Below are 15,735 nucleotides of genomic sequence, written 5' to 3' on the forward strand. Positions count from 1 at the left end.
TACCACAACTTTTTGATCTTCATTACAGTATGCGAAAATTATCCGTCCAATTCACTACTAATTTGATAAAATTCACATATGCTCAAGTCCATAAAGACACTTCACAATTTTTTGTGAATGACCAAAATAAACACAAAACAAATTTAGACGTTTCGAGTCTGCTTGAGATTCACAAAAAAGAAGTTATCACAACAAGATAATTATCTTGTTAAATAATCCATTCAATAGAATAGAATTAAGCACAGATTATTAATTTAGTGTCAATCCTTTTGTTATTGTCTTGCTTCCTTGGCTCGCGGGGGCTCATTGCCGCGTTTAGGGGACGTCTGTAGACAGCTCTGTCTTTCGATAACTTCTGTCAGTTCAGGATATTGATAACTAGCGTCTTACATCCAATCCAGGAACATTTCGGTCTTCCGCTTGATCTTTAACCATCCACAGAGTCTGCAAATATTACCCTATATACTAGGGCATCCTGAGGACGTCTATTTACATGACCTGTCCATCTTGAGCGATTCATAATCAGAATAGTGACAAGATAAGCATCCTGGAAATGCTGTCATAGCCTTCAATCAATTAATTGCCCCCATAAGAAGTAGAGCATAAAGTTGTTAGCAGTGATTACATCAAAAGGACAAGACATTCGATAAAATAGCAAATGGCAATCAATTTTTGATTGTGCAGCATTCGATCATGATCGTTGCGAAATTGCTTATTTCTTTTATTCACAAGCCACGCCTACTTCTCTTAAGTTTACGATCTCATTTTGAAATTATTATTCCGTCGGCATGCATGCCATACACTCGTTGTGATTTCTTCTATGTTTTCTCTTTCTCTTCTGTACCTGTTCCTGTGTATTTGTAGATCATTTTTATTCTATTTTCTAGCATAAATGCCGGTGTAATAATGTTCAAATATCCAACGATGTAAGATTCTTTTCCTTTTTTTTCTTGGCTTCTTCTTACTCTTCATCATCGTCTTCTCTTCCATTCATATAAACTTTATGGCTACCAATTCAATGATCAAAGAATTTTTACCGAGATATTCAATTTATGATTCATGTCCGGCTTATGCTGTAAAATGCGGTGATTTGTTTATCGATGTATGCATTTTTTTGGTAAGGTAGAATTTATTTAGATTATGGGAAACCTGTCTACTATAGTCTATAGACGAGAAAGGAAGCCAAATTGCTGTAAATTTAAATAATTCAATACTCAAAAACTTTTACTATTTCCTTTATTTATTTGGTTTAATTTCTTTTGTCTTCATGTCTTCATCTTCTTTATTTTTTTGTGTTTTTTAATCGTTTTTTATTATTTTTCTTGCGTTTTTCTCAAATACAATTTTTGTTTTTTTACAATTTTTTTATGTCTTAACCTGTGTCTCGAAACGTAAACGACTGGATTTATTCTATTTAGGTAAAAATCATTTTAAATTTAATTTATTATCAAAACTGTTCAAAATCTTCATGTTGATCACTTGATATTGAAATCAGTCGGGCATTTAAGGAACTGATGAATTGATTTGTGAGCACCGAGATTTCTAAGAGCAATTTAAAAGAGCTCGTGTAAGACAAAAGAGATAATGTTGCACTTGATATTGGAAATTGGCAAGTGACAGTCAGCTTCAGGCAACAATTATTGTAGGTCGTGGATCACAGTTGATCTTGAAATAAGTCGAAATCGAGACTTTGAAGAATTCCTTTTATTTTACTTCATCTAATCGGAAAACTTTAGTTGATTTAATATAACTTGCTAAAGTTGCTAACCTAGATGACCGCAATATATTGTAAAAATCTTAATTTATCTAAGATCAAAATATGTTACTTTTCCAAAAGAAATGTCTAGTCAAGAAGATAAATTCTACTTAGCGAATTATCATCAATTTTGTTAAGAATTCAATCGGTTTATTGGACTCATTATTCTGACCAGAGTGTAACTTTCTCAAAAAAAACTGTTAATTTTTTTCAAAAAAATATTTTTTGACCGTTGCTTAAACTTTTCTTCGTAACGTAAATTTTTATTTTAAAATATGTTGAGTTCGAAATGTTTGATTTCTTCGAAAATCAAATGTCGAAGAATTCGAATTTTAGACAGCTAACTCTGATTCTGACTTTGATATGTATCCATTCTAATCAAGTTGAATAGACAATTTTAAATAACCTTTTAGGAAGGAGAAGTTTCGAAGGATAGAGCTGTCTTCATACATTCCCTATTCCCACGCGGCAATGGGCCCTCGCGCGCCCCAGCCAAGGAAGTAAGTAAGTATATAACCTTTTACGTTTTCCGTCGATAGAAAGTGAGTCTAAATATATTTCGATTTTAGAAATCTTCAGATTCAAAGTTAATTTGGTACAAGCTAATTGTTAGACAACAAAATAAAATCAGTCTTTCAACTAAAATCACTATTGAAGTGCATTTGACTTAATAGGAATTAAATTTAGTTTCACGGAACTAAATGATTAGAAACTCGACTGGGATAGATGGATAATTTCTGTTCACAATTGATATGTGAGGCTAACGAAGTAAATAAGTTTTTAATATAATGCTAATAAAGCCTTTAAGATTCAAATTGTTTTGACTTTTTGAAAATCAAATCCAATAATCTTAAATTCTTGATATTTTTAATTCAGTTATGATTAAAAATTTTCAAATATTCGAAATTAGAAGATTTGTAGCAGATTTAAAACTTCAAGTTCAAAAGGTTATGTGACTTCAATCATCAAAGATCAACATGATCATTCTGAAACAGTTTATATTTTTCTTTAATAATTCAATTTTTTGTTCATTTTATCATCATTATTTATCCTTTCAAAATATATAAAAAGTAATTTTAATATAAAAATGTCATTGTTAAAACTTTTTTCATTATTAAATTTTTATAGACAATTATTATTATCGTCATATAGCACATGCGTCATTAGTGATGGTGGTATATAATATGAGTAAACATAAGAAAATCTTGAGAGCCTATTCAAAATAAGAAAAGAACGTAAATTTAAGTAAACAGAACAAGATTTTCTGACTTTATTAAACATTTATTTCTGTTTTGTATGGATTACAATAAATCAGTGGTGGTCAAACTTTGTGTCACGACACACATTAGTGGTAAGCATCGACTTAAACCACACACGGCATACAGTTTATGGTATTAGTGTGCCGCGACACAAAGGTTGATCACCACTGCCATAAATTGTCTAAAGAAACTGCAAAATTTTTTCAAGAAATTTAATTTTTTTTTGTAAATTTTGTTTTAAATATTTTTCAAGTCTATGATTCTTTCCCATGGATTTCACGGCATTGGTTTATTAAAAAATATATCTAAACTATTTACATACATGGTAAGATCGTTTTCACACACACTTTTACGACTTTAACTCCGTTGTTGTTGTTGATTTCAATTTTTGAGAGCAAAAATTTCATTTTTTTTTATTAAAAAGCTCAAAATTTTGTTTTTTTGTTCCAAATATTATCTCAATAGCTCATCATCAGAACAATAATTAATATCCTTTATAACTATAACTTAAAATAACTTTAAAATTTCTTTCTTAATAGCATCAATTTAAAAAATTATTTAATTTAATTTTTTTCCCTTTCATTTATGGTTTTTAACAATTCTTATAAATTTTTTTAACCAATTTTTACTTAGTATCTATATAGATTATAACAAACCGAAAACATAATAATGAATAGTTTACAAACACCTGACCTGTGTAAAATTGAGGTTATCTTTGAATTTATTCACATTTTTTGCAGCAATCTTTGAATTATGAAGTTCAAAGCAGAGCTCAAAGTTGACTCCAATTTCAAATGTTGGCAAGTCAACTTGAATTGACCGAAATTCGAGCCGACTTAGAGCTCTGGTTGAAAGTTTATACCCAAAGTTCACAAAAATTGAAAATTTACCTATTTTTGCAGTGTTTCTCAAACTATTTTGAGCGCGACACAATAAACAACATATTTAATACAAGTTTGAAGTGTATGCATGTTTTTCGCGACATACCTGAACATTTTATCTTGATTTTATCAGCGCAGTGCTTCTCAAACTATGTTCCATAACGCACAACTCTGCCTCGATACTGTTGTATCCCAAAAAGTTTGACGAAACAGTAAAAGTCGCAATTTCAAATTTTTATTTAATATTATTTCCAAAAATTTGCTTTGGGACCCGAGCGACACAAGACTCCATTTATCCATATAGCCATTTGAAAGCCACACGAATTTTGGAGTCTATGTGTCGCTCGGAGCAAAAATCATATTGGGTGGAAATTTATTTAAAGATTATGTGAGACATCTGATGAAAAGTTTGAGAAACACTGGCCCAGTGTGTCGCGAAGCATATTTTGAGAAGCACAGTATTTCGAGTTGGATTTTCAATCCCGGGATCATCTTGCATTGAATCTCGAAATTGATCCTGGAATTACCCGCAATTCAATTCCAAGATTGAAAATCCTACATAGTTCCAAGTGACACAATTATAAAAGGCAGCCATATGGACGTTAAACGCAGGGGGCTTCCTACTTCATTTGTGTTGCTCGGGTCTGAGTCTACTTCATTAAATCTATTATTTGTCAAATCCAATATAATTTATTAAATCTCATTTAAATCCTGTCAATAAGCAATTCTCAAATCATAAAAATAAGTCATTGATTACCTCAGATTTACACAGCTCGGGCAAGTAAACATGTTATTTTTTCTTCTTTGTCAATTGGATTTCTTAAAAAACTCTTTATATCTTAAAGTCTTTGGGTCAATATTTATTTTTTAATTTTTAAACGTTTATTTGAAAAGTTTCACGTTGAAATTTTGGGTTTGATCGCATTCGAGGTGAACTTGAGGTTTTCTTTTCATATGATGAGTCTCCGCTCGCATTTTCGTTTGTAAGTCTATCAGAAAATCTACTCGGTGGACCAATATCGGTGTACGTGTTTGGGTAATTCGATATACTGTGAATAATTCCATAAATTATTTTTTATGCTTGCTAATTAATTTTTATGTCTGTCTTTCATACCTAAATGTTGTTTCTTCATTATGACTTGAATATCCACTTGAACTTCTAACGTGACGTTTCATCATTGCAGTAGCTTTTGCTGACTTTCTTGTTGGATACGTTGGCTTATGTTTACGTGATACATTTGACGGTGAATTTTCTGATGATGAAGATGTTTCTTCAACTGTTTCTGAGAATTGCCATTTGTTATTATTCTAAACAAATTTTAGATAAATGTTTGACTTACCTCGTTGTGCTTTGTATTTCGCTTGCTTAACAGATTTTGCTGAACATTCGTTGTCTGACTCTGAGCCTAATGTATCATATTCAGTTATTGGAATGTGTAATGTTAAAATTTTCCTGACTTCTGAATCAGTTGAACCTGGATTATCAGATTCTAAGAATTGTATATCCTGAGATTCTGAGTCTCTTAATCTTGAACCAGAACGACGAACTTTTGTGTATTCAGGCTCTTTACTCTGTAAATATTATGTATGTAATATAGGTGAAATATTTAAACAATAATGTCATCATTTCCCATACCCTATAGCTATCTTTCTGATTATCATGATAAACAAATGATCCACGAACGGAATGATAAGGCCCGCTGTATACATTTCCACTGTATGAGCTCTCACTGTATGTTTGCTTATTGAGTTGAAATGTCGCATAGGGACAAAGGTCTTCAATATATTCTGTAAATACATGATAATTGCCTTATGCTGCATTCAATTGACTGACTAATTCACTTACCATTTCCATCAATTTTATATTTATTCGATTCTCCTGAACTATAACTCAAATTACTATTTTGAACACGGGAGCCGGGATAGCTTGTTTCTGGATGACTCTTACTCATCATATTTCCTAGTGATGGCGTTTCAGATGTTGATGATAACATTCGAGTTTGAACAGCTGATTCTGAGAATAAGTCTTTAAATCAGTGTTAATAGCATTATCTATAACATAATCATACTTACTTCTTTTTCTGATAATAAGGACGGTTCCAACTAATCCTATTAAAATTAAAATGGAGAGTACTATAGGTATGATTATCCTATGATTGGTTGAAAGAAGAGTGTCTTCAGGTTTTATAGAACTATGATCTACATTATAAATTACTGGAATGAAAAGCAGGATATCCATTAACTTTTTACTATCTACTTATATCCTATAATAAATCTTACATCCTTGAGCTGTTAATGTAGTAAAATCATAAATTGCTGTTGTTGATCCTGCATTATTGTGTGCTGTAATTTTCAGCTGATATTTAGTTGCGGGTATAAGATCTGTTACTGTATATGTCCTTTCCGTTGGTGCTATATGACTAGCTATCATATTCCAATGCGATCGACCTGCCATACGACATTCAATAACAAAATAAGAGATTCCACAGCCACCATCGCCCCAAGAATCGAGCCAGCAAGTTACTGTAGTTGAATTATTTGTAATAATTTGAGAATGTTTAGGCTGTACGGGTACAAGGCCTTTTGTTTGCGTATTGACAATATCGCATGGTAAGCCAGTTCCAATTTTATTGTATGCTGTTATATAAAGTTGATATTTAGTGCCACACCACAAATTAGACAAAAGATGAGAGTCTGCTTTTGAGTCAATTTGAAGCTCTTCCCAATCTCCACTATCCTTTTTAAAATTTATCACATAGCCTGATTGTTCATGATGAAAAAAAATATCAATTGTTAAATTGAGCATTAATATTGTCAAATTGAAAGTGCTTCTTACCTAATATCGGACTTCCGCCATTATTATTGTCAGACCATTGTAAAAGCAAACTATCTGAAAAAATATCTACAACACTTAACGAGGGTGGATCGGGTGGTACAAAGACACGAATTGAATAAGTTATATGATCCTTTCCCCATGTGTTCTCGACACTACATGTATAATTTGCTTCGTCAGCACGTTGACAGTCTTTAATAAATAAGGTTCCGTTCTTAGCTATAGACTTCTTACTACTTGTTTCTAAATGTGCAGAATCTTGTTGCCATAATACACTTGGCGGTGGTGTTCCGACTTTCTTACATGGCAATGCAAGATCCTCCTTCCATGGTGTTATAATAAGGCGACCAAATGAGACAATTCGAGCTGGAACTTTATTATTTGGTTGGACAGACACGAAAGCTGATTTTTCACCTTCACCAATTTTTGTGGATGCTGTAATCCAAATTTGATAAGTTGCTTGCTCTTGTAGCCTTCGTGTTTCATGTTGTTCTATATTTGGTGCTATAAGTCTTTTGTGCATTCCTTCATCTCTACCACCTTCAACTACTGACATATAAAATGTATATGCAGTCTGGAATGATTTAAATGGTTTATGAATATGTTCAGAATGTACAAATAGCAATAACTTACAATTTCTCCATTCCTATATTTTGGCGGCAACCAAGAAACAATAATATTTGAACTAGAAGATGGAATTGCCTTGATACTTTGCGGAGCAGATGGTACTGCGACAGAATAAAAATTAAATAAATTTAGTTTGGTATGGTATGTGACTGAATAAATGAATGGGAAATAGTAACTTACAGTCCTCATTTGTTAAGCAATAAAATTCTTTGGTCTTTACTCCATCGCCAACTGATGTATATGCTAAAACACTAATTGTATAATTTGTAAATTTCATTGCATTCTCAATTGTATAATATTGATTCGTGGTTGTTGCAACATGTGGCTGTTTATCATAATAGTCCTCGGAAGGTACAAAAATTATTTTATAGCCACGAATTTTGCCATTTTGGCTCTCAACATGTGGTGGAGACCAAGTCACATAAATCGATGTTGAGCTTAACACATCACATTTGGGATTTTCAGGTGCTGACGATGGAACTAAATGAAATAATTTATTAATTAAAGAGTCATGATTTATTAGACATGATTCTTACCATCCTCAGATGTACTTATAAGAATTTCATTACATGTTGGTCCACTTCCTTGACTTGTATATGCTTGTACAACAATTTTATATGTTGAATATTTATGTAAATTTGATAGAACAATATCTCCGCCAAAATGTGCCTGCACTTCAACAGTTTTAAAATTATAATCCGCAGTTGGGGTCATTTCGTTACGATTTCTTATATTATGAACTAACTGGAAGCCTACATAATAGCCTAATAAATTTCCATTCCACATTTCCTTTTCCGGTGCTTCCCATGATACATATATTTCTGTTGAACTTCTCGTCTCGGCCTTAACATTTGTCGGTGGACCACTTGGGACTTCTTCCAATGTTGTTACTTGTATGATTTCAGAATGTTCTGAAGATCCAAATTTATTTTCAGCACTCAACCGTACATGGTAAGTTCGAGCGGGTCGAAGATTTATGATTGTTGCTTGAATTTCGGATCCTGCTATTGTAACCTTTTCGGCGTTTTGCCAACTCTCAGATATAGGCTTATATTGTACAATATATTCTTCTATTGGACTATTGCCACTAAATGGTATATTCCATGAAATTTGAATTGTTTTTGATTGCTGTAAATTAATTCGTAAATTTTTTGGTGCTTCTGGAACTTCTTGTACAATTAATTGTATCATTAATTCATCTTGTCCAAATGCATTATTAGCTATACAAATATAAATGCCTGAATCTTGACGATATGTATGTGATATACCTAATTCCGATACCATTCCATCATCTAATGTCTGTTCTCTTATTGAATATCGAATATCTGTTGATTCATCTATATAATGTTGCGTTGTTTGAACTTTCCATTTTACATCGATAGGATTATCACCTACTACATTACATTGTAGATGCACTTGTTTTCCCTTTGCAATATAAACTTGTTTACTCTTCACTGTAAAATGTGCCGGAACATTTACTTTTAAAAATATCACTTTACTAACACCACTTCCAATACCATTCTTTGCCTCACATAGATAATAGCTTTGTGATGTTTTTGTTATTTTCTTAAAAAGAAGTGAACCGTTTGTCTTTAAAATAATGTTTGGCTCAAATAAAAAATCCTTATAATCCCCGGGTGTATTTCCAACAGCTTTTTTCCATGTTATTGTTGGTAAGGGAAAACCTTCGGCTTCACAATTAAGTAAAACATCTTGGCCCGCTTGTACATTCGAATCTTTCGGTTCAGTAATCCATTTTGGCGGTACATTGACAGTTAATGGAACCGTAAACTTTTCCGAACCTGCTACATTGCTAGCTGTGCATGTATAATTTCCAGAATATTCAGATGAAATTCTTTCAATGACAAGACTCGTTGAATATTCATCAAGTCTTCTAATAATCTCATTTCCAGTACCAAGAATTTGTTTATTATTTCTTTCCCATCGAAATGACACTGGCAAGTCACCCTCAAGTATTTGACATGATATAGCCGCTCTCATTCCTTCTCTCAACATATTTGTCATTGATTGAATCGGCATAATTCGTGGCGGAACAAGAACTTGAATTTCGACATTACGACGAGATATCTGACTTTGTTTATTTTGTGCCATACATGTATAAGTTCCTTTAATGATTAAAGAGAAAAAAACGAGCATAAATAAGAAAAGAATGTCAATTTATAAACTAATTAGTGCTTTAGTAGAGCACAAAAAAAAGAAGCAGACTCAATTAATGTTTAATTTTGTTTTATTTCCAATTCATACCTGCATCCTCCGAGCGTTGTAATTGCTCAATAATTAATGTACCATTGTTATATACCCGTTGTCTTCGATTAATCGGTAATGTCTGTCCATCACGTTCCCACACAATTGATTCAATAGGAAAGCCTGATACAGCACATTGTACTTTCAAATCGGAACCTGACACGCCTGTAATTTTAGGCATTTCTCGAATGAATGGTACACCGTACACATTAACTCGTGCGCTATGGGATATCCTTTTTTAATTCAAAAAATGTGTAAGAATTAATATTTTATGAGATAATTTTTTTTTGTTGGATATCTGTTAATTTAACTTACTTTCCTATATTATTTTGTGCAATACATGAATACTCGCCACCATCTTCTTCCTTTATGTTGGATATATTCACATGAGATATTACATCATCGTGTATTGTGACATATTGTCCAACGAGAAAACGAGAGTTGTCAGGAATCTAATTTGAGAACAGTTGTAAAATATTCAGCATAAGCAAAAAAGTAATGTAACTTACTGGAAATCCATCTAATTTCCACATAAATTGTGGCGGTGGATGACCCGTTGCAACACATTTTAATGATACTGATGGACCCGGCTGCAACGTCTGCTCAGAAAACCAATAAACTAATTCCGGTGTTGCATCACCAAGTTGTAATTCTGCTGTCGATTGTGCTTGTTCCCATTCGTTAGATACAAAACATTGATACATGCCTTGATCCTATGTAAAAAAAAGCCATTATTAATGCATCATCTTGATAGCAAGTAACGTTATTGAATAATTTTTTGTACCTCTTTTTGTATTTTCCTTATAAGCAATCGCGAATCGGAATGGATTTCAATACGGTTGTCATTAATAAGTGGCTTTCCATTGTGCATCCATATCACTTTATCGATTGGAGAGCCATTTATAATACATTGAAACTCAGCGTTTTTGTCTACGTCAATTGTTTGCACTTGAGGTTGTAAATGAACGGAAAGTGGATTTGTCACAGTTAAGGAAATTTGAATTGTCTCTTCGCCAGCACTATTATTTACAAAGCACAAATATTTTCCACTATCTTCCAATTTAACTTTAGATATTTTTAAAAGTCCATCACTTATGACATAAATTCGTTCATTCAATGCTAGTGGCAGGAGTTGGTCATTGATTTCTTTGAACCATTTATAACTAGGTGGAGGATTTGCTTGTGCTATACATGATAGAACAATTTGTCCATTGACATTTGCATGTTTTGTTGTCTGTTTTTCTACATTTATACGTGGTTGTACATAACCTTTAGGTTCTGAATATGATGATGATAAGAATAAAAAAAATGGAAATAAATCGTGTCAGTGAATGACAAATGATGTATGGCTGCATGTTATAACATACCTGTTACTATAATTCTAGATGGATATGTACTTTGTTGTATCTCGCCAGTTAGACGATGCGTTGTACGACATAGGAATGTCGTATGAGCATCATTTGGACCTACATTCGTTATATATAAATCACCATTTGAAATTACGTTATATTTTCCACCAATATCAGTATTTGGATATAAATGTACTCCAGTATTTAAGATCCAAGCAGTTACAACAACATAATCAGACACATAACTTGGCACTTGGCATTTTAAGACAGCAGTATTTCCCAAAATTACATATTCATCATGCACCTGAACCGTGTATTTTTGATCAATAACTAAATGGAATGAAAGAATATGTTATTAATATCATAACATTATTCATATCGTTATTCAAGCATATAATAATATTTACCTGCTTTAACATGAACTTCTCTACTTAAAATTACTCCTACTAAATTCTTCAATTTGCACCTGTTGATACATAAGAGGAAAATTTTTTTTATCGCATCATTTGAGATCGCTTTATTTTTTCTCAACCTTCATACAATAGATAAGGGGACCGTTTGCTTATTACGTAACGCGGGAAATCAACTCCTTCCACCCACACCCTGCATCAAAAGCTACTCCATGGGTTAGCGACTAGTTTAACTAGTTGGGTAGGGGGTTTCGCGGATAATGATTGTTTAACTAGTGACGGATGTGTCAGACCAGTCTGCGTAAGTAGACCTACAGTTTATAGTGGGATCCGAACCACTTGCAAGCTCTGCACATTCCAAAGACCCGAGTGCTTCATAATACCTGATGTACTCTTCATTGTGCCCTGTTACAATTCGTGTGCGCAAGATTAGGTAAGGAAAGTTATCCAAATACTCGTATATCCTTGCAAACCTAGAAGTGCAGACACATTATGTGTCTTGAGCTTGCTAACTAGAACGGTGAAATGGAAAAATAGCTTCAAAAATTAGACTTGGCCCGCGATAGAACCCATGATCTTTAGTAGCTAACGCTCTGCCATTTGGGCTATTGATGCCATTTCACCACTCCATGGTTTGGGCGTCTATTTCACCTTTTCATGGTTTGAGGCGTCCATTTCACCACTTTATGCTTTGAAGCGTAACAAAATCTCGACCCCTTCATCCCCTTTAAGAGCGTTACGTAATAAGCGAACAACCCCACAATGGAATTCCTCCTCCTCTATTTTTCATGCATTAGAATAATTTATAAATTTAATTTGAGCACAATTTCTCATAAAATGTGAACGAAAGGAATGAAAAATTCTACAACTTGGGAATAATTGAATTTAATCAAGTAAGAATGAAATAAAAAAAAATGAGAAGGTATTTTTTCATGCTCGACTTGGCACACCAAGCGTTGCAGTAGTGAGGGATGGGGAAAATTGAGAAATTTGCATTATCTGACATTATAAAAAAAATTTTTTACCTATATACTGAAGCATGTATTTCGTGGCGATATTTTTCGACAGCAAAAGGATGAAATACAAGAGTACCATTCGAATAAATTTTCACCAAATCATGACTATGAACAGGCGGTGTCCATTCAACCTGCAATATATATCAGAGAAAGAAAAAAAAAAGCATTTTTTGATTGAAATTTTCCTTCCGTACCATGATGATTGTTATGCGAACTTTGAAAGTACAATTGCAGTCTACCTTCATGGATTTATAAATATATTATACATTTATTTTTATGTGAGGCTTTTTATTCATATGAAATCACTTATATGAAGCCTTCATTGTTCTATTCCATTCGTACGTTTATTAGGATATTTCAAATTTTTGACTATATTTACAGTCCTATTCTGTACATTTTCAATTCTCAGTTCTCATACGGATATACTCATAAAATTATGCAGCAAATTGGCAATCAGATGGTAAACTTAGAAAATTGTTTTCCTTTTCTTCTCAAGTTCAATTTTCTTCAATAAGAAGTCGTTATCCTTATTTTGTCGGTTGATTGGTTCGGTCTGTTATCTTTGGCAAAAAAGCAAAGTTTTCTCTTTTTTTATTCTGAGAAGATTCGATAGATAAATGGCAATTAAGGTCGAATTTTGTGTAAAACTGTTGGCACTGCTGTTTAATATTTTTCCTGACTTAATATTTATTCAAAGTTTTTTTTTTGCTTAATTTTTCTTGTTATTTTAAATAATAAATTGTTAGTGCCTTTGGTGTTATAATAGATCAGAATCTGGGAAATCGAGAAAGCTAATTGTAGGCAAAAGTGTCAGAGCGATAGGAAGTGTGGTGTCTGAGAATAGTTGAATCTGAAGTATCGAGCCATATATAAGTGATTCTGCCGTCATAATGATAAGACCTATGTGGCCGAGTGATTAGACAACAGGCCGGAAATCTGTAACACTCTTTTGTGAGAACGTGGGTTCGATTCCCATCAAATACCAATATCTCAATTCTGTATGTAGGGTAGTGTGATGTAAAAAAATATTTTTTTAATGTGCCGTGGCATAAAAGTTGCTCACCACTGGTCCAGAGTGTTGACAATATGACAAGGATTCGTACAATAGAAACGGTTGGATCCTTTTGAAAATGACATGAGCTGAATTTTAATACTTCTAATCTTGGGACTTATACAAGGGCGTGTTATGGACAGCTAAAATCTAAAAAGGAATCAAATTCATGTTCTCACAAAAGCGCGACGCAGACTTCAAGACTATTATCTAGTCACTTAGTTCAATTTGATATGGTTTTTGATACAAAAATCCCTCAATATTTAACTTTGGACATGAAAGATTGATGAAAGATTTAAAGTCTAACACAACATACAATGGAGAATTCTAGATTAAAGCCTAATCTTCATTCAAACGTCATTTATGAAAACGAGACAAACATCCTTCATTAGACAAGCTTTTTTACACTCCTAAACCATATTACAAAATTGTGAATTCAAAATTAAGCTCTAAAGAATGCCGCAATCCACAAACTTTTTCAACATTTCATACCTAATAAGTAAGTTAGATGTCAACCTTTTATATAACTGAATAAATACCTCAAGACACCACAAGTAACTGATCAAAAAAAAAAAATCAAAATTTTCAAGCCTGTAAAAATTCAATTATCCTTAAAAGCTTAAAATTCTCTGAAACCCTTTTTTAAAGATATTTTCAATTTCTTAAAAATGCGCTGAAGTCATTGATTTTTAAGCTTATTAGAATCTTTTTTTTTTGTTATCCTTTCGCTCGTACCATTGCCTCTATCAAAGACCCTTTTTTTTCAAGGGTTTTTGTTTTATTTTACCGCAGAATAAAAAAATAATTTTATTTGAATGGAAGCAATTTTGTGGGCTTATTTTGTAATTCGTTTAGATTTTTTTTCTGTTTGTTCTGTTTATTTTATTATTGGAAATATAGGTAGCTACGGATATACAGGAAAAAATCAATAATAATATTGTGAATGACTGAAAAATTTACAATAAACCACAATTATTTTTTTTTTTGTTCATCTCCGTATGGATAACAATCCGAAAGAAGGGATAATGTATCGACATAAAAAATAATGATTCCGAATCATATCTAATTTCATGTCATTTGCGTACTGTCATTCGCATAAAGGATAGAAAAATATAAAAATTGACTCAGACTTACCTCAGGGTACGGATTGGCGTGACCAGAGCAATGAATGTGTCCGCCTGTATTATTAGAAAATTCTATCTTATGTGGTGGTTCATGAACAAAAATTGGGCCTTGCAAATCCAGTAAAGCTACATCTATATTAATTTTTACGCATATTGTACAACAATATGAGTATTTATGTGTGTGTGTGTGAGTAAGGAAAGAGAAAGAGAAAATACAATACATAAAAAAAGGAAATTTTCGATTAATTTGCAAATGAATGGTAGTGAGGATGCATTGCAATGAGAGTTCACTCACCTTTTATTGCATACGTGAACAACAAGTATAGGGCTATAGCCTTCAAAAGGCCACATACACCCATTTTCATGTCTACGTTTTATGCACATTAGTTCCATTCATATCATCCTGTTGTTCACACCATCATCATTTTACTACATAGTTGTTTTTTTATTTGTTGTGATGCTACATAATAATCTGCAATGAGACGAGGATATGAATTAAAATATTAATTTGACCTTAACATTCCATTGATAATACATATTACAATATCCATTATTACTGATAAGAACTGGACTAGTTTGCAACTATTTCAACATTTACGACGACAATTTATTGTCACATCTCAAAATGAGAATATATTACAGACTGTCAGTTCTAATACAAATTTACCATTCTTATGACTATAACCTAACACGTTATTCAATATTACGTATGGAGATATGACTATAAATAATTTTATTATCTCTATGATGTAATATAGTACACCGTATAGTCTTTTTTACATATATAAATGTTTATATTGCATCAGAGACATAGATTATCCATTGACACATGAGATATATAAATGTTGGACTCGCGTACACTACACACTTTTCCTTCGTCCCAATAAACTGTACACTGTACATGAATGGCCAAACTCAATACTTTTTATTGGTACAAATATTCATACAGCATTTGTGTGTACACACCACCTTATTCCACACTCAGTCAAAATAACACTGAATGAATTTTCTGGTCCATGAAAGATATTCTTTTTTTTTATGGATGGCAGATGAGAATAAGAATGAAAAATAAATAGAATCAGCGATTATTTCACTTCCTTTTTTACTTTTGTATATTATGCACACACAACTCTTTCTCTAGCCGATGGAAGTACACAAAAAAAC

At 32.5% G+C, this 15,735-nt stretch overlaps 1 protein-coding gene across 3 annotated transcripts in view; it reads right to left on the bottom strand.

The window, feature by feature from the left end:
* Nucleotides 1–4,556: 4,556 nt before the first annotated feature.
* Dscam4 (Down syndrome cell adhesion molecule 4) overlaps nt 4,557–15,735 on the bottom strand; it is a 30,966-nt gene continuing 19,787 nt past the window's right edge. Inside the window, exons 2-21 of one of the 3 annotated variants that reach the window (XM_070653602.1) lie at nt 14,867–15,043; nt 14,582–14,703; nt 12,406–12,527; nt 11,378–11,436; nt 10,989–11,300; nt 10,406–10,899; nt 10,131–10,334; nt 9,937–10,073; nt 9,622–9,854; nt 7,893–9,482; nt 7,537–7,836; nt 7,363–7,457; nt 6,733–7,303; nt 6,177–6,656; nt 5,970–6,110; nt 5,743–5,910; nt 5,533–5,684; nt 5,237–5,468; nt 5,011–5,179; nt 4,557–4,945 (exon numbers count right to left, since the gene is read on the bottom strand). In XM_070653602.1, the coding sequence (XP_070509703.1) occupies nt 4,771–4,945; nt 5,011–5,179; nt 5,237–5,468; nt 5,533–5,684; nt 5,743–5,910; nt 5,970–6,110; nt 6,177–6,656; nt 6,733–7,303; nt 7,363–7,457; nt 7,537–7,836; nt 7,893–9,482; nt 9,622–9,854; nt 9,937–10,073; nt 10,131–10,334; nt 10,406–10,899; nt 10,989–11,300; nt 11,378–11,436; nt 12,406–12,527; nt 14,582–14,703; nt 14,867–14,936 (5,826 nt within the window). In that variant the 5' untranslated portion in view covers nt 14,937–15,043 and the 3' untranslated portion in view covers nt 4,557–4,770. Of the gene's footprint in view, nt 4,946–5,010; nt 5,180–5,236; nt 5,469–5,532; nt 5,685–5,742; nt 5,923–5,969; nt 6,111–6,176; nt 6,657–6,732; nt 7,304–7,362; nt 7,458–7,536; nt 7,837–7,892; nt 9,483–9,621; nt 9,855–9,936; nt 10,074–10,130; nt 10,335–10,405; nt 10,900–10,988; nt 11,301–11,377; nt 11,437–12,405; nt 12,528–14,581; nt 14,704–14,866; nt 15,044–15,735 lie in introns of all 3 variants that reach the window. The other 2 variants (XM_070653601.1, XM_070653600.1) reach the window with 2 other exon arrangements.

The sequence above is a fragment of the Chironomus tepperi genome, unplaced genomic scaffold, assembly GCF_022539635.2.
Source record: "Chironomus tepperi strain 1889 unplaced genomic scaffold, CSIRO-AGI_Ctep_v1 contig_68, whole genome shotgun sequence".
Classification (NCBI taxonomy): Eukaryota; Metazoa; Arthropoda; class Insecta; order Diptera; family Chironomidae; genus Chironomus; species Chironomus tepperi.